The sequence below is a fragment of the Myotis yumanensis genome, unplaced genomic scaffold (assembly GCF_028538775.1).
Source record: "Myotis yumanensis isolate MYYU_CA2020_CCGP unplaced genomic scaffold, mMyoYum1.0.hap1 SCAF_5, whole genome shotgun sequence".
In the NCBI taxonomy this organism is placed as follows: Eukaryota; Metazoa; Chordata; class Mammalia; order Chiroptera; family Vespertilionidae; genus Myotis; species Myotis yumanensis.
The window spans coordinates 94,512,166-94,539,189 of record NW_027223756.1 but is presented as its reverse complement, the minus strand read 5'-3'; the positions used below and the strand labels follow the sequence as shown (position 1 = coordinate 94,539,189).

Below are 27,024 nucleotides of genomic sequence, written 5' to 3'. Positions count from 1 at the left end.
ATTTATTTATTTATTTATTTATTTATTTATATTTCAGAGAGGAAGGGAGAGGGAGAGATAGAAACATCAATGATGAGAGAGAATCATTGATCGGCTGCCTCCTGCAAGCCCTCCATTGGGGATTGAGCCTGCAATCCGGGCATGTGTCATGACTGGGCATTGAACTGTGATCTCCTGGTTCATAGGTCGATGCTCAACCACTGAGCCATGCCAGCAGGACACATTTATTTTTAAGTATTGTAGCTTATACCTTAGGGTTTTAAAAATTTATAATCATGTCTAAAATAATGATTGTTTCTGCCCTTTCCACAAGTCCTGCCTCCTTTGTTTCCAGAACTGACAATGTTCACAGGTGCTTAGAGAAGGTGCGCGTTCGATCTTGATTGGATTTCATTGGGAAGGCCTTCAATACTTCACCTAAAGGAATGATGTTGACTCTTGTTTTCATATAGAAAATCTTATCATTATGGATGCAGCCCCCTATTTTTGAGGTGTTTTTAAAAAATCAGAATTCATGTTTAATTTTACAAAATGCCTTTTCAGTCTCCATGGAGACAATCTAATAGTTTCATTTCCTTATTTAGATTATCAGTGTGGTACAGTATTAATGATCAATGCACCTCCAGCTTTGTGGAAGAAGTCTTACTTAGATTTTGCAAAGTGCCCTCATATATATTCTTTATTTGAGTCACATACATGCCTGGGAGGGAGTGATTGTCTCCTGATGGGGTGGGTGGGAATGGACTAGAAAGGACAGGAGGCAGCTGTGCAGGGCGGTGAGAATGTTCCATGTCTTGATTGGGTGATGGCTACTCAGGTGTGTCCAGCTGTCAGAGCTGGAACTGACAGGGAGTGAGCATTACTCTAGGAAACATGGGCCTCCATGAGCACACAAGGACACAGTCTGAAAGGCACAGCAGGGAGGTTCCTCTTTGTCTCGATAGAGACTGGGAGGGAGGTGGCTGCCCCAGGTCACACAGCTTTCTGATGGTCAGGCTCACTTCTGGAATCCAGGACTCCCGACTTGAACCCAGGGGGTTTTCCACTCTATTTTACAGGGACCGATAGGCACTGACGAGTCCCAGATGAGAAGGAAGCTGCTGGTTCCAGCGAACAATGAGAACCCCATAGAAAGTGAGTGATTTGTTGGGGGCAGTGGAGCAGTGTCCTAACTGCTGTCCGCATAGCTGTTAGGGCAGTACAGAGCCAGGGACGCTGGAAACCGGGGGCCTAGGCTGATGGTCACTGGACCGTTAGGACAGTAAATCCGCTCCCCTCCTCTCTCCCTCCACCCCCCTCCTCCCACTGCACACCATCCCATCCGTCACAACAATGTTCTGTTCTGCCCTGTCCTTCTCTCCACCACCTTCCCCCTTCCCTGGCTGCTCAGGGCCGGGCTCACCACACTGAGGGCACCTAAGGGGCTGGTGCTGTCCAGCAGGCCACCACCAGCCCAGGAGACTCCCGAGCACCTGACCTCTGGCTAGGCCAAATTTAGAGAGCTGTAATGATAAAGTACAGATCCGATTTTAAATACAAAAAAGGAATATAAAATATTCCATTGGTAATTTTTTTTTATTGATTGCCTGTAAATATAATATTTTGTAAGTATTGAATTAGTACCAGATAGTGTTAAAATGAATATTGCCTGTTCCTTTTTATCTTCTTCAATTCGGCTATTAGAAAACTATAAATAAGTGGTCCTGGCTCACCTTATATTTCTGTGGGGCAGTGGTGTGCAGTGCATTCCACACACGTCTCATTGAATCCTTCGTACAATCCCATGAAATGGGTGGGGTTTGCTCTGCTTCCGGGTTAAATTCTTGCTCAGAGTCTGTTTGTGCCCGTCTCACTCTGCCAGTTTGGTGGGTGAGGCCAAGCTGGGTGTGGAGCCAGAGATCGTCCCCCTTCAGGCCCTTGGGCTGTGCACAGGTGCGGATGTGGCAGCACCGGACCTTACGCTCAGGATAAGTGCAGGCTCCCTCCTCTGAGGGCCTGTTGCACTACAGTCTGTCCCACTCTCTGTCTCCTACCACATACTCCTCGCTCGCTCGATCCATGACGTCCATCTCCCCTCCCATGTGGCTGTCAGCCTTCCCTTAAAGCAGAATTCTCTGTTGATCTTGACTCTCCGAAGTGCCATGGGCACAAGCGAGGCCCAGACTGGCCTGATTCTAGTACTGTATGCTGATGGGAAGCAGGTAAGGGATGACGAGCAGCCGGTAACCACCAGGGGGCGCTCCAGTATACATCTGCCCTTTTTGTTCTTAATCCTCATCCGAGGATATTTTTCCCATTGATTTTAGAGAGATGGAAGGAAGGGGAAAGACAGAGAGAGAAAAACATTGATGTGAGAGAGACTATCAATTTGCTGCCTCCCACATGCGCCCTGACCAGGGCCTGGGATTAAGCCTGCAACCGAGGTATGTGTCCTTGACTGTAAGCGCACCCAAGACCCTTCACTTTGTGGGCCCACACTCTAACCACCAAGCCAAACTGGCTAGGTCTACATCTGCCCTTTTTGCAGGGTTTCCTCCACCTCACCTGACTGTCTCTGTGGCTTTTTCCCATCTAGCCCTGAAGGAGTGCTTCTATGAGTTCTCAAGGATCGTGCCCTTTACTCGCTGGGAGCCGTTCATGAGGTTGGTGGGCCTCATGGAAAATGATATCTCCATAGCCAAAGCACAAGTGTTGGACCAGCGGGATGCCTTGTATCACATGCTGACCATCTGGCTCAACACCAAGGGGAAGGCTGCCTCAGTCAACACCCTACTGGACAGCTTGGACAAGCTGGGGGAAACCAAAGCAAAGGAGGATATGCAGGACCTCCTGCTGCAGTCCGGAAAGTATGTTTATGAAGTGGGTGAAGCAGGTTCTGCTGTTTCCCAGTGAAAAGAATCTCTTTTGGAGACCAGAGCTTTCCTAGTTTACCTTTTCTCCTGAAAGGAAAATAAGACTGGACACTACATGCCTGGCCAGTGCGGCTCAGTGGTTGAGCATCAACCTGTGAATCAGAAGGTCATGGGTTCTATTCCCTGTCAGGGCACATGCCCAGGTTGCAGGCTGGATCCCCAGCAGGGGCTGTGTGGGAGGCAGCTGCTTGATGATTCTCTCTTACATTGATGTGTCTATCCCTCTCCCTCTCCCTTCCTCTCTGAAATCAATACGCTTGGAGAAATTTCTCTTCAAATTGGTTCATAGGCCAATGCTCAACCTCTGAGCCACACCAGCCAGGCCTGGCACTTTTTCATTCTAATAGACTTCTACTTTTTACTTGTTATTTAATGTTTTGTATAATCCATCTGTGTTGTTATGTGTCCAGGTATTTATGTCTAACTGTGATAGGGCTCTTTTTATTTTTATAGTTGAAAGTTCGTTCTTGTATTATTATTGTTTATTATTGTATTATTTTCTGTAAACTTATTTTTGCCCCACCCTGTATATATTTGTATATTTATGGAAAACTTTTTGGAAATGTATTTACTAGGTTGATCACATGTGTTACTTAAATGAGAGAAGTTAACAAAATTGCAAAGGAATCACCGCACCTCTGCGGGTGGTGCTAGTGAGTTCCAGCTCCCTCAGGTGCAGTTTGAGCTTGTCCAGCATTAGGGGACCGGCCACTTTTACCGCAGGGGTGGGGAATGTCTGGCCCTCGGGCCCTGTAAGGCCGACAACCATTTGGTCTGGCCCTGCCAAGGCAACCACACGTGGAACTTGAAATTCAGGAAATCTAGTTTTTTTCATAGCAACATAAATTTATATTAAGTGAATCATAATAATAATGTAAATTTTGAGGGACAAGCAAGAATGTCCATTACGGGACGTTCATAAAATATACTTTAAGTACACTGCAAAGGTTCTAGAACATTTTAAGTGCTATAGGCATTTGGATGATAGAACTTCCTCAAGTACTGGCAGCTTTGTCCAGGGCAGTATCCAGTACATGACGGGACAGACATGTATGCTTCTCGTCAGCTGCCCGTGGCCCACCTGCCAGTATTGAGGTGACTCCAAGGACAGTCAGCTCCAGGCCGCTTGGGAGTGTACAGGCTGTGAAAGTGTTAACACACTGTGGCAAAACTACTGTGATCCCGTGATGATGAGACGAGGTGCGATGAGATGATTCCTTGCGACGTGGATGACCTTGCCTCCAGTAATTGACAACGATGTTGTCAGCTTCTTTGCTGACAGATAATGACTCCAATTCACCCTTTATCCACACGTCCACAATCAACAATTCTCAAAAAACCTGAATATCAGGTAAATACTAAGGACATTACGGTACAAAGAAAAGACCTCTAGAGCCGATGATACAAATGTTGGATATGTTTCAAATCCAAGATGCAAGATTAGAACAGCGATCAAAGCAAAATAATTGCGTTGCAGGCGACACACCCACTGGATAGTTATTAAAACTTAAGGGTGTGACACCCTACAAATGGCGACTACAAAGAAAAGAAAAGTTAATGCAGAGTGTCAGTCTTTCCAAGAGAAATGGACAAACAATTATTTTTTGTTGTTGAAGTAAAAGGCAAACTCGTGTGTGTTAGCAGTAATGATAGCCAATCTGGAGCGTCATTATAGCTCAAAACATGCTAAACTCGCCCTAGCTGGTTTGGCTCAGCGCATAGAGCGTCGGCCCTCGGATTGAAGGGTCCCAGTTTGATTCCAGTCAAGAGCACATACCTCGGTTGCAGGCTCCATCCCTGACCCTGGTCAAGGCCAGTGCGGGAGCGGCAACCAATGTGTCTCTCTCACGTCGATGTTTCTCTCTCTAAAAAACCAAAGCAAAAAAACATGCTAAACTCAATGAGTTGGGAGGCCAAATGCATCTGAATAAAATCAATGCTCAGGATAAAATCAATGAAGCGCAGACGGGCCTCAGCCAATCTGAAGAGCCGGTTGGGTGGGGGTCTGAGGCATCGTATACCGCTCCTCCCCACCCCCCATCTATAGGTCTCAGAATTCCTCTGGTGACTATTTTGGTGCAGATTCATTCCCAAGGCCCCTTTTCACTTTGTTGGGGCCTTCCCAGAATTCATGAGCAGCACCTGGCAACACGATCTTGCCCAGCCTTGAGACTGCTGGCTTCTCCGCTCAGGGAGTAAAACTGCCCTTTTTTCTTTCCTCTTCCCCCCTCCCTTTCTGCATTCTCTGGTTAGGGAAGGTTTTTTAACCATTTGCTCTCCTGTCCTTGGCTGGGGAAGATAATGGTTTGTTAGTTACAAGCTGCAAATTGCCCACACTGTTTGGCCTTGTTTTAACTTTCCTGTCTGTTTCCCTATTCCTCTGCCCTGGAATCCTGTAACAGTTCTTTTCAAAACTTACCATCGCCCAGAGTTGACTGCACTCCAGACTGACCGACGGAAACCTGAAAAAGCAGTTGCCAGTAGTAACATCAATACCAGCTACACACCTCACCAAATACGTCACACACCTCACCAAAGAGAAGCAGGGAGCTTAGTTAAATGATCAAATATAGCAGGCTAATTTTTAGGTTGATAATTTTGTATGGCTCACGAATGATGTTATAAATATCCACATGGCCCTTGGCAGTAAAAGGTTCCCCACCCCTGCTCTACAGGGACCACTCTTCCATGTGATAGTTGTGTTTGAGTATTTATAGGTGGATTTTAACAAGTGAGAAGTGGTGCGGCCCTGTGTCAGCTGTTCCTGACCTGGGCATCCATGCCTGGGTCTCTTTTCCCTCATCTTTGGATGCGTGTGAGGAGGGTGGGAGATGTGCCAGGTACCTTCTAGGTCATGTGCTACTTCCAGTCATACTGGTGACATTCAGCCCTAGCTGGCTCTGGGGCTGAACGTCAGGGGTCAGGGTTCTGCTCCCGCTGTCTGCCCTGGTGCTAATATTTGATAACTTAGCATTAACAGGGCTGTCTCCCTCCTCCCTCCTCCTATTTGGTTATTTATTCAGGCCTTTATTAGTCTGTAAACATGAACTGCACCCGTAATTTCATCCTTGGTGCTATGAGACAGGCCAGGTACTTCCTGCCTTTGCTGTACTGTGAGGACGCTCTGCCCTCACATCGTCAGATGCTGTGAATGACTTTTCCAGTCAGGTTCCAGCTTGGTTGTCTCTTTCTTAGTTGCCTGGTTGTCCTGTTTGTTTATTTATTTAAAAGGTCATGAAACCATGAAGTTGTCATTTTGTTTTATGTCCAGTTTACATAGCACCTCGCACTTAATAGGCACTCAGTGTTTCCTTAGTGATTGGGTATTTTTTCATGCTTCTCTCCAGTGAAAAGTGCACCTTTGAAGTTTGTTGGAAATATCAATAACAATACAAGGAAAGCCATTAAGTACAAAATATTCATGTATTTATGAATCCATGACCAAATTAAATATGAAACCTCATATAAAAAGAGTGTGGGTTTGTTGTTTTCTCCGCGTCCGTCCTCCCATCCTCTGGAACAGCTCGGAGTGACATGAGTCCTGGGCTGTCCATTCTCACTGTGGGACTCCCTCCTTCCTTTCCCCGGGTGCTTTCATACTTGCCCCACATGGCCGGGTTCCTGCTCTGACTGAATTTCCAAGTGGGACTGGAATTATAGCCCCTCCTTCCCTCTCCTCCATGCCCTTCCCTGGGAGAGGGACCCCCAGGCCTGGCCTGCCCCCTTCCCCCAAGTGGTGTCTCTGGGTTACACCTGCGCCTCCTGGGCCACCCTCACTTTCTCCCCGCACTGGCCAGGGCTCTGCCCTGCAAACTCATAGACTCCCACATCCCCGCCTCGCGCTCTGTAGGCCTTGGCTCTCGCTCTTACCTACAGCTCCTGGGAGACCCTGTGGCTCCTCCTGTTTCCTTCCCCAGAGCAAAGGTGCTGGGGGCAGAGCTGTTCCCACCATACACTGCCCGCTTTGCTCCTCAGCCTCCCGAGGCCACAGACCGGCCAGCAGAGGGCAGCACGCGACCGGCATACCCAGCAGCCACCCTGGAGGACTTGGAGGGGAGGCAGCCAGGGCCTTGGGCTCAGACAGCATGGGTCACAGCCACTCCAGCCACCTCCTGCTTCTTCTTTTGACAAAGACTTAACCTGAAATCTCTAGGTCTTGGCACCACGGGGTTGTTACAAAGGTTTCCTTTGTTTCAAGTTTGTTCTCTCCCAGACCTGAAGCCTGACCTGGGACCCACTCCAGGGCCTGGCCCTAAAGCAGTCCCTCCTCTGGCCAGGCCGCTCCGGCTCCGCAGCTCTGAGCCCCGGAGCAGTGTCTCTCCGGCTCCACCCTCATCAGAGGGACTCTATCTTCTGTCTAGAAAGGATGTGGGAGTCAAATAGGACCATCGCGGCCCAGCTTCTCCCGTGGGGCTGCAAGTGTTCTCCTTATCCTCCTCTTCTCTGGACCGACTCTGGAGCTGCCCTGGCTCCATCCTCCCTTCCTCGTCCCCTTTTATCCCAAACCAGCACTAAGGCAGGTCCTGTCCTAGGATCCTGCATCGCTGAGATTCCTATTCCCAAGTCAATGACCTTTTTCCTGGCCCTTGACCCCTAACCCAACCCGCCCTCTAAAACACATCCTGTGGGGTCACCTCTGAAGGTGAGGAGGGTAACCTGCCTCTCATGATGGGCAACAGTAACCATCCAAGGCCACGGTCAACCCCCGAGGCCAACTTCCCTCCCACCCCCCCACCCCCCACCTGCCCCGGGCCCTCAACGCCCGCAGGCTGGAGGCCTGGGACTGCTGCTGCCCCAGAGCCTCCGGCAGCCGGGCATCCCTCACTGAGGGGACAGCCCTCTCCTCACAGGGCTCCAAACACGTCTATAGTCTAAACCTTTGTCTCATCAATGCGGGGGCCCGTTTGGTTTTATAAAATGTAAGCCATACAGGGTCTTTTTCTGTCCTTTCTTTGAGGGAATAGAGGCTAGAGTGTTTCTGTTGGTGGTGATTTTGTTTGTTGCTTTTTCTTTTTTTGCTAATTTTGCCCCACCCCGTAAGAAGCCATGCGAACTAGAGGAGCCCAGAGGAGCCCAGGATTGCTGCGTCCAGACCCCCTCCACCCGCTTCCTTCTTTCCCTGTTCTAGCTGTTTCCTTTGGATCCCATCTCGGAGTATGAAGGAGAGTGGAGGGAGAAGTTTCTCACTGCACCAGGAGACCCTGCTTCTAGGCCTGGAGCTCTGAACAACTCCACTTCCCTTTACCAGGCCTGGCTGCTGGCGGCCCGGGAGGCACCCTAGGAGGTGTGGCCTCTGGCAGCTGCACCCAGGAAGTGGAAGCCTTGGGCGGGGCCCTGAAGGCTTGTCTACCCTGACTTCTCCGGTGAGGATTTGAGTAGGCTCCGCGTGGAAATGCCCACAAAACACTTGCAACCCCCAAGTCCACTGGTGGAAAACTATGGCCCATAGAGGCAGGACCTCCCTGTGCACTGCGCTCACTGGGAGGGGGCTGCCTCCACAGACCACAGCTCTCATGGCTGGAAGTTTCCCCCTTGACTCTAGGGTTGTCCAACCCAGAGACAGGATGTCAGCACTCCCAGGAGCTGTCCCCCGCTCCCACCTCCCAGGAGCTGTCCCCTGCTCCCACCTCCCAGGAGCTGTCCCCCGCCCTGTTTCAGAACTGGGGGCCTCCGAAGTGGGTCCCTGTTCTGACCCATGAGGCCCGGCTCCTCTCTGGCTGAGCTCGTGGCTGGTGAGAACAGCCCTGCCCTTAGGGTCCTGGTTATGTGGGTCCCCTTGTCCCTGGGAGGTGGAGGGGGCGATGCAGAGAGCAGAGGGGCAAGGACAGGTGGGCACAAGAGCAGCAGAGTCAGAAGAGGGCGGCAGCATCTCAGACCAAGGCCGAGGAGGAAGATGGGGATGCCGAGGAGGCCGCAGGAGAGGACGGGGAGGAGGGACTGTTCCAGAACAGCCACCGCCGCTTGGGCTGCCTCTTCAAGTGGAGATAGTCCTCCTTCTCCCGCTCCTTCCGAGCCCGCTGGTAGTGATCCTCCTCCTTCAGGTACCACACAGGCGGCCAGCGGTGCTTCTCAAAATACTCCTGGTTTTCTGGAGCAGAATGCAGTAGGGCTCGGTTAGAAGGAAGGCAGAAGGGGCGAGAGGAGCCCTGGGACGTGAAGGGAATCCAGGGACCCGCACCCCGACCCTGATGCCTCGGGGACCTGTCAGCCAGGAGCACATCCCAGGCCCTGGGCCACAAGGGGAAGCCCCTGCCTTCACAGAGCCCCCACCTGGCTGCAGAGCTCCCTAAAGAAGGTCCCATGGGAAGGTCTCAAGGGGTGCGTCATGTGTACTGGGAATAAAACAGGGGCGAAGAACGAGGCAGGGAGCAGGTGCGGCACCTGCTGAGGTAGCAGCATCCGGCAGAGCTGAGGTTCTGAGCTGAAGTGGGCGTGGGCTGCAGGAGGGTCAGACCGAGAAGGCGAGGCTGAGGGGTAAGGACTGATTCCGAAAGGTGCAGGGGCCACAGGAAGTTTGGAATCGGGAGTGATGTGATTGGGGCTGGGCTTTAGAGAGAAAACGCTCCAAGGGAGAGAAGGGGTGAGAGAAGGGTAGGGTGCAGAGACAACTTGGGAGCAGGGAGGAGGGCCCCGCAGAGTGGAGGTTGCCCAGTGTGGACCTCAAGGACACCGAGTGGCAGGAACTCGGGGAGGCCAGGGACACCTCTCCCAGGTGCCCATGCAGTTCCTGTTGGGCCCCAGGACCTGGCACATTCATGATGCAAGGCAGAGTCCCAGGGCCTCAGAGGCTATCCAGAGGATCTGTGTTGTCCGAGCTGTGGCTTGTGGCCATTCCTACCTTGTGAAACCAGTGTAGTATCATGAGCAGAATTATAAACAATTTATGTCTTTTCTATATGGGTCCTAGGTCACCATGTAAAATGTAGTTCTTATTGTGGTGTCCTGTCCAGGAAGTCTGAGAAAATACCTCTAGTCCCACACCTTCTTTATACGTGTGAGGCACAGAAGCCCTGACAGGTGGAGTGAGCTGCCACCGGTCCCCAGCTGCCCTGCCCACCAGGCCGCCGCTGTTTCCCTCTGCTTGGCTGGATGCAACTTTGCAGGCTACTTCCCTCCTGCAAGGTCAAGCTAGGCCCAAGGACCTTTGGCAGCTTCCGGGTGCCCTGGGGTCCGGTCAGAGATTTGGACCAGGGTGGAGGCCCCTTCAGCGTGAAGCGGGGGATCAGCAGGTCCTGCCGGGGATGCTCACCTGGGGACATGGCCTTCATGTCTCGGGGGAACTTGCGGCACACGTTGTTGTAGTTGGTGCAGATGTGGTGGAGACACCAGTCTGCCAACTGGTACGCGCAGTGGAACTGGGGAAACACAGAAGGGCGCCGTGCTGAGACCCAGGGCGGGGTCAGCACGGGCAGCTCCGGTTGCTGTCAGAGCAGAACCTTCAGTGCAGGTGGCGAAGGCCCTGCCGTGACTGGGAGAGCCCACCTGGAGAGGCACAGCCACACACGCTCTTGGCACCACCACCACCATGACCACTACCACCACCAGCACCACCACCACCACCATGACCACCACCACCACCAGCACCACCACCTCGCCTCTGTCCTGTGCCAGCATCCGTGGAAATCCCAGGCCCTACGCTGTGGCTTCCTACTGTGTCTGCCTCCTCAGATCTTACTCCGGGCGATGTTCTTCTCTTCCCTGGCCGGGGCCAAAGCAGTCTACACTAAGGTGTTGATGACTAGGCTGAGAGCTGACTTTCCCAGGTGTGTCTGCAAGCCTCGAATCTGGCATGCTTTAACTCCAGAACTGATCTTTAGTGCTAGAAGGGCCAGTGTGGGGGATTCTGCTAATTTGTATGGGAATAAGGAGGTGGGCAGTTAATTTTAGTCCTGCGTGTCCCTTAATTGACCTCAGGCAGACAGCAGCCATGTCTACACAGGAGGCTGGGGTTCGCTCCCCTACCCTATGGCTGCCTGAAGTCTCAGCCCCATGCTCCCACGCCAGCTCTCCTCTTGGCAGGTCAGGGTGCACCCTCTGGCCAGGAGGAGGAGAAGGACTCACCCAGTCAGGGAACTGAGTCTGACAATGGGTTCCCTTCCTACCCACCACCTCCCAGCCCCTCCCCTTTCACTGTCAATGGGCAGACAGAGCCCAGAGTTGAACCTGTTGGAGAGAGCCCTTCCCTGGCCACCATACCTGAGCCAGTTCCAGGAACACAAGGACGTCCCCATCGATGTCCACCATCATCTGAGTTGCTTCCATCAGCCCGGTCACGGTGTACTGCTCTGTGACACACACAGCCAGGAATCAGCTGAAGGAGCACATGAGTGGCCATGTGCTCACTTATACCCCCCAGCAGGGGCCCTACTGCAGGGCAGAGAGAGAACAAAGCCAAGGGCAAGTCCCAGCAGGCCCAGGAAAGGCCACAGGCGATTAGAGTCGGCTCCCACCAGTGAGGTAACCGGAATTAGAGCAAGACTACCCCAACTGAGTGGGGTGGGAATGGAAGGAGAATGTTAGTATTGTCTAAGAGGATTTTTTCAAGCTACATATGCTGCTCCAAATCGTCTGATACACGTAGGATGAAAGCCCCTGATGGAATCAGCCACTGCAACTGCCAGGGGGAGGGTATGAAGTCAGGTTTGCTGAGAACTATGGGTTAGAACTCCAGATTAAACCTAGCTACTGGTATTAACTTAAATTTTAGAACGAATCGTGTACTAATGTTGCTTTTTAAGTTAGTGTTTATACTGAAGAAGTAAACACTTTTAGTCCTGAATTTTAACCGTATCAGTATAAACTCCTGAGGTATTTTATCTTTAAAAATATATTTCCCAGCTCAGTCCTAGCGACATGGAAATGACCTAGCGACAACAGCCCTCGCCGCAGAGGGAGCATTCCTGGTGCTCAGGCTGCAGCCCTGAATGCCATTTCCGGCTCTCGGGCACCAGCATCTCATAGAGAAAGGGCTAATTCGGGGTCTGGGGCAGGAAATGAACACAAGGATCCTGAAACACCTCGTTTCATAGAACCACTTTGTTAATGTTGTGGCCCCACCCCATAACAAAGAAGCAGAATTTCCGGAGGATGAGGCCCAGAAATCAAGATTTTAAAAAGATTCCCAGGTGATTCTAATGTGCAGCCAAGGTTGAGAGCCACTGATCTAAGGGTTCACAATAATACTTAAAAAAACAAACAAAACCTAATTGGTCACCATCAAAGGATGAAAGGACAGGAAACAAATTTATCTTGAAATCTGGATAAAAGGAAAGAATCAAGCAGTCACCTGCCTCTCCTATTTGAATTATGCCACTGGTTAACCAAACAGTAGGTGAGGAGTTTTTCTCTTTCTGGAAATATTCCAACAGATAAACAAAGGAGGAATGACTGAATTGGAGCACTACCATTTCGCAGCTAATAAATTAACGGATCCAGGCAATGATACTCAATGGCTGATAACATCACGACAAGAGAGAAAAGCAAAGAAACAACCTATGAAGTTGTCTTCCCCAAAGAAAACGGAATGTGAATGTGATCTAGCCTCTATGTCTAATAACTAGTCTATGGGAAGTATGGTGCTACATAGAAATACAATCAACTAAAAATCTAAATTTTCTAGATCAGTGGGTTCTTTGCAAGGGGAAATTTTCCTCTTTCTCTCTCTCTCTCCCTTTTTTTATATCCTCACCTGAGGATATGTTTTGTTGATTTTAGAGAGAAAGGAAGGGAGAGGGAGAAAGAGAGAAACATCGATGTGAGAAACATCAATAGGTTGCCTCCCATGCAACCTGACCGGGGAAGGAACCTGCAACCTGAGTATGTGCTTTCACTGGAAATTGAACCCGTGGCACGGAACGACGCTCCAACCAACTGAGCCACACCGGCCAAGGCGGGAAAATTGTTTTTTTTTTAATGAACAAGGTACCTATAGATCAGCAGTTCTGAACCTTTCACAGGGGTCGCCTAAGACCATCAGAAAACACATATATAATTACATATTGTTTTTGTGATTACTCACTATGCTTTAATTATGTTCAATTTGTAACAATGAAATTGGGGGTCACCACACCATGAGGAACTGTATGAAAGGGTTGCGGCATTAGGAAGGTTCAGAGCCACTGCTATAGATGAAAAAAAACTTTAAAAGTATATCAAAAATAAAACCATGCTAACATGATTAAGGATGTAAAAACAGGTTTATCATTTGGATGATAAAACTATGAAGACCAAGGAAGTGAGGCCATAAAAAGCACCTCCCCAAAGGGTAATAGGCAAAGAGGTGACTCCTGGGGAGGAGGGAAGGACTGTGATTGGGAGGGACGGGTGTAAGACTACTGTGTGGCTGGAAGGTGCGAGCTCCTGATACGGGTCATTTTGCTTTATAATAATTCATTAAGCTGAACACATGTGTTTTGTGTTATATTTAATAAAAATGTTTTAAGCTTGAATTTATAACTTCAGAGAAAGCATACCTCACAAAACATAAAGCATCACCAGCTATACCTACCCGGCATTTTCTGCTGATCCTTGATAAGGTATACACCAGTGATTCCCAAAGTGGGCGCTACCGCCCCCTGGTGGGTGCTGCAGCGATCCAGGGGGGCGGTGATGGCCACAGGTGCATTTGTTTTAACTTTTTTTGTATTACCTTTCAATTCTGAGTTCAATAAATAGTTTCATAATTTCAAACTTCAATGTTTCTAATTTACACCTTTACTATATTTTACGAAAAAGGTAGAAACATTAATACATATATCTTTGTTTAATTGCTATTAAAATTAAAAAAAATTAATTTCCAGGGGGCGCTGAGTAATATTTTTTCTGGAAAGGGGGCAGTAGGCCAAATAAGTTTGGGAACCACTGGTATACACAATACATTTTTGTACATGATTTCTAGCGTGCGTAGACCATTTCATGGGAAAAGTCATTCAAGATTATTTTCTATGAGGCTTTTCGTGCATCACTGCCATTTAACATTTGTAATGGCTACCCCGTGAAAATTACCCATGTGTGCTTAACCAGTGGTTCCTATTTGACTTGTCTCTGATTGCCCGCCATGATGAAACAAACTTACAGACGCATCTTTATATACGTTTTTCCTTTGAGTCATTTCTTTGGAGATTGTCTTTCTAAAGTAGAATTACTTGCCCGGCTGGTGTGGCTTGGTGGTTGAGCATTGACCTATGAACCAGGAGGTCATGGGTCTATTCCTGGTCAGGCCACCTGCCTGGGTTGCAGGCTCGATCCCCAGTAGGGGGCGTGCAGGAGGCAGCCGATCAATGATTCTCCCTCGTCATTGATGTTTCTATCTCTCTCTCCCTTCCTCTCTGAAATAAATAAATAAAATAAAGTTGAATTACTTGGCCCAAGGATGTGGACAGCTTATGTGCTCTGGGAAGCCCGCACCACTTTTCATGGACAGTGCGGATGCCATGCTGTCACAGCTGTGATCTTCAGAAGCCTCCCTCTTGTTCCCTGAGCTTACACCCTCTGTGTCCCCCGCTGGGGCCCCTGGACTCCCTTTGCAGGCTCAGCCCTTACCCTTCCGGCTCTGATCAATGATTTCTGCTGTCTTCCTATGACTAAGCCCTACCTTATGACCATGTCTCATCATAAGATTGATGCTTCCCTTATATCTGAGATTTGATCGTCTGCCCAGGGCCCCAGCAGCTCTGACACTGAGGCCTTCCCTGAACCTCGACCCAATGTCAGAGGCCCTGCTCTCTGCCTGCCCACCGACCAGCCAAGAATATAACCCCCATATTAACACCAGTCTAGGTACCAACGCCAACACCAATACCACACAGATTCCAGTTCCAGCATCACCAGGAGCTGTCTATCTGCCTGCATTGCTGGCCCCGACTCTCATGGTCTGCCACTTGGCTCCCCTCTTGCCTCACTCCCTGTTCCGCCTGAGGGCCCCCTAAGGCTAGTGCCTTCCAAAAGCTGAGCTACAGCCCTGGCCGGGTGGCTCAGCTGGTTGGAGTGTCTTCCCACACACCAAAAGGCTGCAAGTTCGATTCCTGGTCAGGGCACATACCTGGGGTGTGGGTTTGATCCACAGTTAGGGAGACTATGGGAGGCAACCGACTGATGTTTCTCTCTCTCTTTAAAATCAATTTAAAAAAATGTTCTTGGGTAAGGATTAAATAATAACTAACTAACTAAATAAATAAAATAAAATAAATGCTGAGCTCCAGCTCTCACAATCCTTTCAGTGAATTAGAGGAGTGGCAGGTCAATGCTCATTGTCTGTTTCTGGAAGAAGAAAGAGAAAATAAAGATAGAAGAGAAAAGGGAAGAGAAGAAAAAGGAAAAAATACAGAATAAAGCAGATTTATGTGACCAAACGAGACAAAGGAGGGGGAGGAGGAGGAGGACCGAAGGGTGGAAACGTGGAGCTGCGTTCTATTCTCTCTGACCCCTCAGGCTTGCCTGAGGGAGCCACGCTGAGAGGAGCACCAGGCACTGGCATCTACTGGAGACCCTTTTGTTGGGCGGGAGTCGCCTTTGGATACGACCTACTGGTGACCATCGAGCATCCTTCTCACACACTTCATCACATCTGTGTCCTCACCCAACCCCCATACACGTCAACATGCTTCCTGCAGGTCAGCGGGTCCCTCGGTGCTAGCGGTGTATCCCCAGGGAGGAGCCAGGGGGAGAAGCCAGCACTGCTGGCGGGTTCCCTGCCTCCTCCCCGAGGGAGGTCTGCGCACTCGTAGTCACCTGTGAGGGCGACCAGGTGCGGCAGGCAGAGGCGGTTGGCCAGGATGATGAGCTTCATGTCGTCCAGGTCGGGGCTGGAGGTGAACATGCCGGTGTACAGGTACTCCAGCACCGCCCTCATGCAGCTCCTGCTCGTGTGCGGAAACACCACCTGGGGCAGGAGGAGGCAGCGCAGTGAGGTCGGCGTCACAGAGTCACTCACTCTGAGAAACTCAGAAGGCCCCGCCCCACACAGCCGGTCTCCCCCAAACAGGGAGCCACCCCTGTGCAGCCCCTGTACCTGCTGAGGGGCCCCCAACGGCCTGCCTCCCAGAGAGACAGCCTGTGTTAGCCCATCTGCTGGCCGCACCAGGGAGCAGGGCTCTAACAGCTTTAAAAAGGACCTGGTTCTCACTGGCACCCTTCCGAGGCACCCTGGCTTAGAGGATGCGGGCAGCAGTCCTCAGGTCACTTACAGCCACACCCTGGCTCCTCCCAGCCCTGCAGGCAGCAGAGCAAGTGGGGTGTGGACAGGCAAGCCAACATCAGCTGGCTTCTCGAAGCTGCTACTGTGGGCCTCCGGGGTCTGCTCAGAGCAGCGCTGCTTCAACAACTGCTTTCTCCTGAGACGGAGTTGTAGGCTGCGCTGGGACCCGGCTGGAGCTTCGCAGCCGCTTCTATGGTACTGAGAGATGCTCGGGGCTGGCTGGCCCTGGGGCTTCAGAGTCTCTAGTCTCTCACTTAGCAAATCCCAACCCCACGCCCACGTCAAGGATCAGAGACCCACTCAGATCTCAACCTCCGCTTAGTTCTCTTCCGAAAGGACTTCTTCCTGGAAATCCTAGGAAACTCCTATTCCCCGTCGCAGGGACTGTGCTGCGTTGTTCAGTCCAGTTTTCCCTTCAGGTACTTGGCGAGCACTCACGAAGGGGCAGCGCTGGCTGAGGGGCGCCTGGCCGAAGTACCGACCCAGCCCCTGCACGCAAGACATCCCAGACCAGCTGGGAAACCGCGTGTGCACACTCAGCACTTTAAGCAGCTGCACAGAGTAGTACTTTGTTAACTGCAAGGCTGAGTTAATGAATAATTAATGTAATAGAAGTTCAGGGAAGATGGAGAATACCAAGGCTGCGGCCTAGGCTACTCTGCTGAGCTGGGAGAATGCGAAGATCAGACTTGAGAGAGTGGTTCTAAGGACACACTGCTAGGCCCCTTCCAGCTCTGCTGACACTCTCTGGCCTAAGTGAGTTGGAGTGGCCGTGATCAAAGGGAAAGGTGACGATGTGAAGCATTTTTTATTTTCTGTATTTTTCTTTTATTATTTCCATCCTTTTTATTTTATTTTATTTTTTTTAATTTCTTTATTGATTAAGGTATTACATATGTGATGCAGTGGCACCTGGAGCCTTGCTGAGCCGAGGGCCTGCCCCTCCCAGGCCTAGCCAGCTCCTACAGACAGTAAAGGAATCCCTTTTGTATGCAAACCAACCAATCCGGAATCCACACCCGCACCACCTCCTTGATCAGCTCTCACTCCTAGCCACTGTCCACCTGCCCTAATCGCCCCAGAGCCAGGCACCAGATGACTAGGACAGCCCCTATGCCCCAGAGCCTGCTACATGAACCAAGTCAGCCCCATCTGAGAGCTTACCCTGCCTTTACCTGTCCTTTCTTCCCAGGAAACCACAATAAAGGCCATTGCCCACAGCTCCCCTTGCTCTCGGTCTCCTGAACAATCCTGGTGCCTCCACATGTGCTCCACCCCTCAGCCCCCATGTGCGTGCGTTCTCTTACTGGGTCTGTGAGTGTAAAATGTATCTTTTCAATGGCAGTCTCATCCTGATCTGTTATGTTCACCATGCCTCACTTAATAAAACTTACACTTGAAAACAGTGATGGGTTCAGCCGGGGACACACTGGACTTTTTTCTAGTTGTTTCATATGTGTCAGGGAGAAAGCAAGGTACAGTGTGGAGTCAGAGGTTCTAAGTTCAAGATCTAGCCTCTCCTTTCTAATTAGACAACTTTGCACGAGTCATTAACCCAGGGGTGGGCAAACTTTTTGACTCGAGGGCCACAATGGGTTCTTAAACTGGACCGGAGGGCCGGAACAAAAGCATGGATGGAGTGTTTGTGTGAACTAATATAAATTCAAAGTAAACATCATTACATAAAAGGGTACGGTCTTTTTTTTTTCTTAGTTTTTTAGCCGTAGTTTGCCCACAGCTGCATTAACCTCTCAGGCCCTCGCTTCCCTCATGTATAAAGTGGGAATGCTAAGCCATGTACGAGAGGCTGGGGGAGACGATCTGAGATAATGTGTTGAAAGTGCTTTCTAAACTACAGAGTCAAGATGTTACCACAAGTCCATCCTGATGTATTGTGAATCCTTGGCTATGGGAACCACCTCATAAACTTCCCTCAGGCCCATCTCCTCGTGAATGCTGAGGAAAGCACCATTAAATGACACATCTCAGAGGCGAAGAAGCCTTACCTCCCGGGTGGAACTCTCCACAAACGGCCCCCCAAACATGGCAGCCATCCAGTCGCAGCTGGAAATCAACAGGGGCTTGTGGGCGCTGATGGTGCCGTCATCCAGGATGAAGGTCACATCTGCCCAGGAGGAGACGAAGCATCACGTGAGGATGCGGTGAAAGAATGTGGGGCAACCAACCCCAAGGGTCGACCCCGCACCCAGACAACACGCTTCCTTCCGAAGCCACAGCTGGGACGCGCCACCTGGCCACACGCTCAGGCTCCAGGCGGAGCCAGCGCCTCGCAGGGCATCAGCAGCCGAGCGCTAATCGGAGCCCGGGCGCCTCAGAAGGCCACTGGGAGGGCACCCCTCTGCCTCCTGGCTACGAGTTCCTAAGCACATTCCCTACCTGAGAAGGTGCCCTTTGCCAAGCACTCCTTCACCCGGTTGGTCCGGCGGACGTGGAAGGCCTTGGTGATCTCCTGGTTCATGAAGGCCTCGTTGTTGAGAATGTTGGCCACCATCATGCGCAGATCAAAGACCTCAAGCAGCTCGGCAATGTGGGCGATGTGCATGAGGTCCCGCTCCTTCTCGTCCAGCTCCCCCGTGTACAGGTACTTGAGAACAGCCCGGAAAGGCCCAGGCTGGATGGAACTGTCCATTTTCACCACCACCATCAGCCTGGATTTGTAGGTCAGTGGGTCCTCTGCCATCTCCTCCTGGATGCTCAAAAATGCTCGGCTCCAGGAAGACAGCACGCGGCCTCTCCCAGGCAGGTACCCTGTTCCGTTGCCCCGTAAGATCCCGTCGCTGGTGGAGGCCCGGAGCCCAGCGGGACCCGAGCCCGCACCGTCCTCCACGCTCTCGCACACGTCAAAGCTGGCGGCCCGGAGCAGGAAGTCCCGGCCATGGTGGTGGTGATGGTGGTGGTGTGGGTCAGGGTGAGCCCGGTGGTCCTCTGGGCGGGGGCCCCCTGGCCCCGAGGGGCCCCCCAGCTCCCCGTCACTCAGGTCCATGAGGAACAGGTCGTAGAACTTGGAGGAGGACGTGGAGAGGTAGATCTTGTGGGCAAAGATGCGCACCCGCTCCTGCAGCACCAGAATGACGTCCGCACACAGCGGGTCCTCCAGGAGGTGGGCGGGGCACTCCTCACTGCTGGAGGGGGGGGTCGGGCACCACGATGATGGGGGGCGGGGGCTTGGGGGGCAGGAAGGGTGCCTGCAGCAGAGGCCGCTGCACGTTGCGGAGGTGGGACTTCCAGAACTGCAGGTGGCGGCGGGAGATGAGGGCTGCGCGGATGGCGTTGTCGAAGACGTCCTTGATGCCGAACTGGGCCACCACGCTGGTCTCATAGTAGGGGATGCCCAGCTCCTTGGCCACCTCCCTTCCCTTCTCGGGGGGAAGAATCTCATTGGGCTTGATGGGCCTGGACGTTCAAGAGGGCAAAGCAAAGTCATGTTGGGGAGGGTGGCGGACAGGGGGAGGCAGGTCCCTAGGGCCTGCCTGTTCTTCACCAGGTTTGGGGGGGCGGGGGAGCCTCTCCCTGGCCTCACCCCTGCCCTGCTCAATCCTAATGAATCCCTGCCCTTTCTCCTTTGTCTGACCAAATCCTGCCGGCCCTCAAGGCCTACCTCCAGTCCCCTCTTCTTCCAGGGAGCCTTCCGCACCTGTCAGGCCCCGGTGATTTCCCGCCCAAAGTAATGTTAGCACTACTTCCCCCTCTGGCAGGCAGCATGCAATTTTTTACACTGGTTTTTAACATGTTCTCATATTAACACATTGCAGGCCAGTAGTTTTAGTGCTAGCTTTACCCAGTGGCCAGATAAGTTTCTATGGAACGAGTACAAAAAACGTTTTACATAAATGTTAACGGCACGCTTTCAAATTAAATACCCATTGCATTTTGAAGGTATTTGTTACATGTTCTTACAAGCTACTATCTTTTTAAAGAATTCTCGTGATTGGCCACAAGCCTTAGAACAGAAAACACAAGAATTCTCGTGATCCATCCGCAATGTGTTAAGTTCATCTCCCAGCAAGATGATAGGCTCCTTTTATGCAAAACTGCTTCTCTCCTTCTCTCCACGTGCTGCTCAGTATTGCAAACATAGTGTGTAAGAGATGAAGGAATAGATGAGTGAATGAAAGACGGGGCACTCTTGGCTCCCTACACGGACTTGCTTCAAATGAAGGGAGAGATGTAAGGCTGAGTGGATTCTCTCGGGGCTCAGCAGGGAGCCATGGAGACACCCCCTCCCTCTGACTTCCTCAGTGCCCCCTCCTAGGCACCAGCGTCCCTACCGAGCCAAGGGTCGCCGGGCTCTATTGACGGCCTCCAGGTCGGCGTAGCGCAGGTCCAGCTGGCAGCCCACCAAGATGACAGGTGCCCGGGGGCAGAAGTGCTTGATCTCGGGGTACCACATGGTCTTGACATGGTGAAGGGAATTAGGGTTGGCGATGGAGAAGCATAGGACCACCACGTCGGACCTGGGGGTGGGAGAGCGAGGTTTGGGGCAGAGAAAGCTAGCAGAGTACCTGCCCCTGGAACCAGGGAAAACAGGCATACCCACCCAGCCCGACACGCAGTCCCCCCTCTGTCACGTGGCCTGTGCACACGATCTTACCCAAAATGTATAATAATAGTACCTCTCACTTATGTAGCTCTAATTTAGTGTTTTAGAGCTTTCGTTTTGACCTCCTGCCTCTCTTGTTTTTACCACCTAGAGACTGAGAAAAACCATCTCCGAACAGCTCCCCTGATTGCCCAAAGTCACAGAGCTAGTCGGCAGCAGGGCCGGGACTGAAACCAGGCCTCCTGACTCCAAACCCGCTCCCCGCACCTCCCGCTGCTCCCCGTGAGGCCCGCCAGGCCTGTCCGCTCTACTCCTTCCTCCCAGTTTGACTTTCTCAGAGCTGCTCTGCTTTGGGGGAGGTAGGGAAGCCCGCCCCCAGGCTCCCTCAGGCAGCAGAGGCTTCCTACCTCCCATAAGCAAAGCGCCGGTCTTTGTGGTGGTCTCCAAAGGTGTCCCAGAGGCGCAGGGAGACGCTGACGTCGTCTACCACATCTCGGGAGCGTTCCAGAACCTGTGGGGGAGGGAGAGCGCGGTCGGAGTCAAGGGCAGGAGTTCTTGGGGCCCACGTGTCAGCTCAGGGTGGTGCCAGCTCACCCCGGGGGATCCCGGGCAGCCTGGGGGGTGAAGGGCAGAGTTAGCACCGCCCCATGTGCCTCACACAATCTTTCTATCCTTCTCTACAGACTCAGTAACAAGGGCACCCGCCATGCCGACCAGGAGGAAAGAGTCTAAGCGGGCAGAGGGTCATGGGGGTTCCCAGCGACACCCGCAGATCACCTGTCTACCAGCCTCTGACCTTCTGGTATCAGCCAGCAGTTTCCTTCTCTCAGCTCTCATCTCTGCAAACCCCACCCCACCCCACCCCACCCCACCCCACCCCCTGGGGCTCCCCATTACTGGGGCTGGGATTGCACAAGACACTGTGCCCCGGCATCAGGTCAGTCATGCTAACCACAAATGGTGGAGGACCACCCACACTGGGGTAGGCTCCCTCAGCCCTCTCCCCAGGGCTCCTTCCTCTTCAGCTGCCCCACCCTACCCTCCGGGGCTTCCGTGAGCTCAGCACAGGCCAGGGTTGGAGACGCCAAGCAATGGCTTGGGAAGAAGCCCGGAGGCCTGGTGTGGACCCCTGCCCAGCGGCCTTGCAGCCTTACCTCCTGGCACACCCGATACTGGTCGATGGCCCAAACCGTGGGCACATGGGTGGCAAGCAGCTGGTACTGGGTGAGGGTGGCATTGCAGGCCCGGGCACAGATGAGCCTGGTCTTGCCCACGGCGTTGTCCCCCACCACCACGCACTTGATGGTCTCTACGTTTGGCCTTTCATAATCCATGTCAGAATCCATTAATTGGGACCTGAGGGAGAGAGGAGCAGTCGAGATGGCTTCGCACACCAGTTCCCACGGGGCCGGGGCCAGCAGCTCTCCTCGGCCGGCCGGGGCGCCCCTCTTCCAGCAGGTGAGCAGAGAGGAGGAAGGAGTGGACAGCTTTCTGGGCAGCAGAGCCCACTCAGGCTGAGAGGAGCCTTTCTGCCGGATGAACCACTTGTCTCCCTCTGGTGGCCGCCATCCTCCACCTGGGCTTCTCGATGGAGGAGGCCTGGAGAGAACCCAGGTGGAGCTGTCCCCTCTCTCCCAGAGGGAGGAGAGCCTGCCCGGGAAGCTCACTCATCACCACTCTCCTCCGCCAGCAGAGCAACAAACAGCTGAGAGAAGCGGAGTCAGGGCCAGGTCCCACCCCTTCCCAGCAGGCCCAAGGGCAGGGCCACTTTAAAATTTAATGGACTTGTCAGAGCTGGGAGGCAGCTCTCCTGGCCTCCACCTTCGCCTCTCTCCTTTTCCGGTCGTGGATTTCCAAGCCACCAGCTCCCTTTATGGAGGTGCCAGAGTTCCCCCCAATCTGTCTGGGTGGGAGGCTTCTGGATGCACCTGAGCAGCCCATGGGCCTCCCATCCCTCCTGTGGGTCTGTCACGTGGCCTGCGTGGCTGGCTCACTCAGCGGCAGGCCCAGTTTTGACATGGAGGTAATGGGTAACCATGGGCCAATGACGATACACTCCACGGCCAGTGGGCCTTGCCATCCCCTATCCAGGCCTGCCCTGCAAACATCCTCCAGCCAGCCTCCGAAGGAGCGAGCTACACCCCCTTTTGTACCTCCCATTCCTAGGGAGAGGGATTCTCAGGCTAGGAGACCCCCCAGCCCCCAGCAGACACCTGACACTCCTAGAAGGAGATTCCCTAAATGGGCTACAAGGGTGACGGGGCTGCTGGGGGAGGGAGCACAGGGTCAGAAACGGGCCTGAGTTTCTGGGCAAATGCTTGCTTCAGTTCCCTTCTGTGTAGGACAGAGAGGGAGAGGTTTGTCCACCCTCAGAAGGGGATGGTTCAACTGAACAAGCAGGAGGACCTTCTATAATCAACATGTCATGTCGGTGTTTACAAGCTGCCACCAGGAGGGGCCCTGGGCTTGAGGGGGCTTTCGCTGGCAGCCCCCCAGTTGGCACCGCCCTCTCAGAAGCTGGGGCATTATTATCAGGCCTTTCTTTGGTCAGTGTCATTGGTCTGCCCCTGCTCACGTGCCCTGTGTGAATGAAATCCGCTGGGGGCTGGAACAGCTTGGAGAAAACCTTCCGAGGCCAAGGAAGGCTGAGCTCAGAGGCGTGTGGAGGCTGTCCAGGTGCCCTCACTGCTGAGCCACCCAGTCCGAGCGCCAGGCCACCAGCAGCCGCCCAGGAGTGCCATTCCTGCCGGGCTGTAACTGGATGCCAGCATGCAGGCATGCGGAGTCAAAATATCCAAGTAACGATGGCAACTGGGATTTGCGCAAGTGGATGCATCTCAGCAACCTAAGCAGAAAGCGCAGCAAGGACTTCTCAATGAGACAAGTGCCTCCTCCTTGGAATTTTACAGGATCTGGACCCGGAACAGCAAGGGTCTCCATGCAGGTCCCTCCCCAGGGTCCAGGGTAACAGCATCATTCCTCTCCCTTCTCCACCCCACCCTCACCGTCCCCCGGGGGGCAACCTTTATTGTAACCACCACACTGCCTCCTCCCTGCTCTCTCTCCTGAGCTGAGGACCAGGAACCTTAGTTTGACAGCTCCTGGGCTCAAGCAGGCAGCTGCGAGGGTGTGTTGGCGCTGGGAGGAATCATCTGGGTTGCGGTTTCTGTTTTATCAATTGAAGAACAAAACAGCTAGAACCCCAAATGCAAATATAGACACAGCTGTAGGAGAAAAAGAAAAACATACTAGCCAGTAGAACTTCTTTCTCACATTTAGATTCTAGTGCCGGCGGGGGGGGGGGGGGGGGGGGGGGGGGCGGGGGGGGGGAGGATTGTGAGGAGGCACGGAGAAGGAGGGTCAGTTCTTAAGTCCAGGAGCCTCTTGATGGCAGGGAGGATGCCAGCACAGCAGGGAGTGCTGGTCCAAGATCAGCAAGTTTATGATAAAGCGCTCATGCACAAGTGCATCGGCAAGGCGGTCTGGTTTCCTAAGGAGGTGGTACTGAGGCTGTGGCTACCCGCTCACATCCCCACAGGTCATCTTCCTGCTGTCTGTCCAAACTTTAGATCAATCCCCTCAAGCCCTGGTTTCCCTTTTCAGACCGCCACGACCATGAGGAGCCTCACCATTTGTGATGGAAAAGTAGTGTGCTCTTTACAGAATGGAATTTCGAGGCAGAAACACTTGAGTTTAAACTGCCTTATGCATACAGGGTTACGTGGGGACAGCCACCCGAGTAGGAGAGCGACGCGCACTGTGCTGTGAGTTTAGACACCAGACCTGCTGGTTGCTGCTCGGACTGGACTGGACGGCCCCTCCCCATCCTTCCCCTGCTCCTCCTTCGCTTCCTCCCTCTCACCCCCTCGACCCCTGTCCCAACGGCCTGACTGGTAAACTTCTTTGTCGTATCCAGGAAAGGGCAAATCACTTCACTTCTCTGGGTGTCAGTCTGCCCTCTGGAAAATGGGTATGAGGGCTTTGGAAGAAAGTCTCCTGGATCTTGATGAATTTGTGCCAGTAGAGGCTGGGCTGAAAGGAGGTCCTTGCCTTCTTATGTAATGTGGGATTATATAATGCTGGATTACATATCTATATGTGTAATTATATCGCTCTTTAAGATGCAGCCTGGCCCGACTGAGCCAGCAGAACTCTTAGTTCATCGGGCCTGCCTTAAACAAAGATCCTACTACTGCACTGCAGACTAGCGCGCCACCAGCGATAATGTGACTTTTGCTCTAAAATATTGCTACTTTACTGTATCATTGATGATGTGTGGCGATATAACCCACTCCATGAGCTTCTCAACTTCCCACTTCCTTCTGGCACTCTCTCCTTCAATGACGCTTGACTTTTCTGCACAAATGCCTCATCCCAAGCCTTCCGAGACTCCTGAATAACCTCCGTGAACGACAGCTTCCATGCCACCTTGGCCTGGCATCACAACACACAATTCACTCCCCTCTCAGTGATCCCAGAGTCACCTAGAGGCTCCCTCCCACCCGGTCCCGTGATCCCTTTCCAGAAACAGCCTCTTGCCCGCTGCTCTCCAGCTCTGTGTACTCAGGGCAGACCCAAAGGCAAGGTGCGCTCAGATTACCTACAGCCCTCACTGGCTCCCAATCCCACCCCCTCACCCCCACAAACACACAGAAAAGGCCCCTTCCCCTTCCACAGCTGATAGGAGGCTTGTTCATCTGTGGCTGCCCTAGTCTGGTTGTCAAGGAAACTACAGAATCTCCCTGGGAGCCTGGCTTGTCTCCTAGCAACCAATATCCCACACCTCGCATCTTACAAAATGGGTAAGGGAGGACTATCCTAAAAATGAAGGTAAAAATAAAAGAGGATGATGAGAGGGATGGATTGGGAAGAGATGAGCAGAGAGGGTGGCCTTCAAATGAAAGGCGGCTCCGACCAGAGTCTCTGACATGAAGGAAAATAGAGAGATGAGTCCCCGGAAGATCCAGTGATCAGCAAGGCCCAAAGGGATCTTGAATGAGCATATTAACAAATATGCAAGCCTAACACAGACTAAGCCTTCTCAGACACCGACGACCAGTGCCGAAGGTTTCTCCCAGCAGTTTGCCAGAACTCAGATGCACAGACTGCAATGTGTTGGGTTGAAAAAACACACACACATATCCGGAACGACAAGCAAAGCACCCAAATTCCATTGGTTTTTAACGGAAACATTTCCACCACTCTGGACCTTTTTTCCTGACACACACACAAAATAAAAATAAAATAAATGTAAAGAGGGAAGGGGGAGGGCCTCCACACACCAAGGCAATCAAGTCATCTTCCCTTCCCCTAGAGAAACCCGGAAAAGGTAAGTCCCCCTGTCACCTGAGGCCCCAGCAGCTGCAACTAGCGCCCAGGGAGGAGTGGGAGCCAAGGGAAGTCAGGAGGGGCGCAGACAGGGCCCGGAGGGAGCAGCAGGGCGCAGCGGCGCGTTCCCAGAAGCTGTTTGCAACGCGGCCATAAGAGAAATTAATCATTTACTTACACCACTACATGTGACGGGGTGATTTCTAGTGTAAGGAACACATCTCTTCCTGCTAAGCACGCTCATTTTAGAGAAATGTCTGGGGTCACTCCGCGCGTGCAAGTTAGGACGATGCCGGCGCCGCCGAGCTGCTGCTGCTGCTGCTGCTGCTCCTGCTACAGGCCCGGGCCTTGGCGCGTCAGATCAGAAACTCCGCCCGAGGAGCCGGGCAGGACGGCGGGCCGGGAGCGGCCGCGCGCGCCCACTGCAGCCATCGCCTCTTCCGGATCAGCATCTCCCCGCGCCCCGGGCGCCCAATGTCATGGAGGCGCGCCGGGGCCGGGGGCTGCGCGCGGCCGCTCCGCGGTCCCCGGGGCTGCGCAGGCTGGAGCGGCGCGCGGGGAGCGAAGATGGGGCGAGGCCGCCGCTGCTCTGCCCGGCCCGCTCCGAAGGCGCGGCCGCCTGGACGCCTAGCGCGTTTGCAGTCCCCGGGACCGCTCGCGACCCTCCTCCTTTCATTCACAAAAAAAAAGGGAAGGGGAAAAAAGAGAGACTCGGGAGAAAAAAACCGGGGAGGGGGGTGATGAATTGCACCAGAAGGCTGGTGACCGGCACCGCCCACCACAGCGCGCGGTTGGTGGAAAGGGATTAGGGGGCGGGGAAGGGGCGGGGAAAGAAGGGGATTGGGAGCCCCGGCGGCTCCGCCCACGGCGCCGCTCCCTCCCTCCCTCCTTTCCTCCCCCCTCCCTCCTTCCCTCCCTCCCTCCCTCCCTCCCTTTGTCTCCCCTCTGGGAGTGGCAGGGCGCAGGTAGGCTTGGCTTGCGCCCAGTGCCAGGTTGCATCCCTCTAAGGCAGTGGTTCTCAACCTTCT

The 27,024-nt window shown here is 52.9% G+C and overlaps 2 protein-coding genes across 3 annotated transcripts in view; one reads left to right on the top strand and one right to left on the bottom strand.

The window, feature by feature from the left end:
• Positions 1–6,377, top strand: part of LOC139011205 (tumor necrosis factor receptor superfamily member 10A-like) — a 39,292-nt gene extending 32,915 nt beyond the window's left edge. For both annotated transcript variants that reach the window (XM_070416592.1, XM_070416591.1), the window contains 2 exons: positions 1,059–1,134; positions 2,576–6,377. In XM_070416592.1, coding sequence (XP_070272693.1) covers positions 1,059–1,134; positions 2,576–2,892 — 393 coding nt within the window. In that variant the 3' untranslated portion in view covers positions 2,893–6,377. The remainder of the gene's footprint in view (positions 1–1,058; positions 1,135–2,575) is intronic.
• A 1,276-nt stretch (positions 6,378–7,653) lies between these two features.
• On the bottom strand, positions 7,654–26,750 carry RHOBTB2 (Rho related BTB domain containing 2). The gene is given in 11 exon segments (XM_070416590.1): positions 7,654–9,000; positions 10,162–10,267; positions 11,109–11,197; positions 15,642–15,792; positions 18,114–18,232; positions 18,505–19,261; positions 19,263–19,521; positions 20,397–20,582; positions 21,076–21,179; positions 21,823–22,024; positions 26,175–26,750. Coding segments are annotated over 10 exon segments (2,181 nt in total). The 5' UTR covers positions 22,015–22,024; positions 26,175–26,750; the 3' UTR covers positions 7,654–8,782.
• Positions 26,751–27,024: the final 274 nt, after the last annotated feature.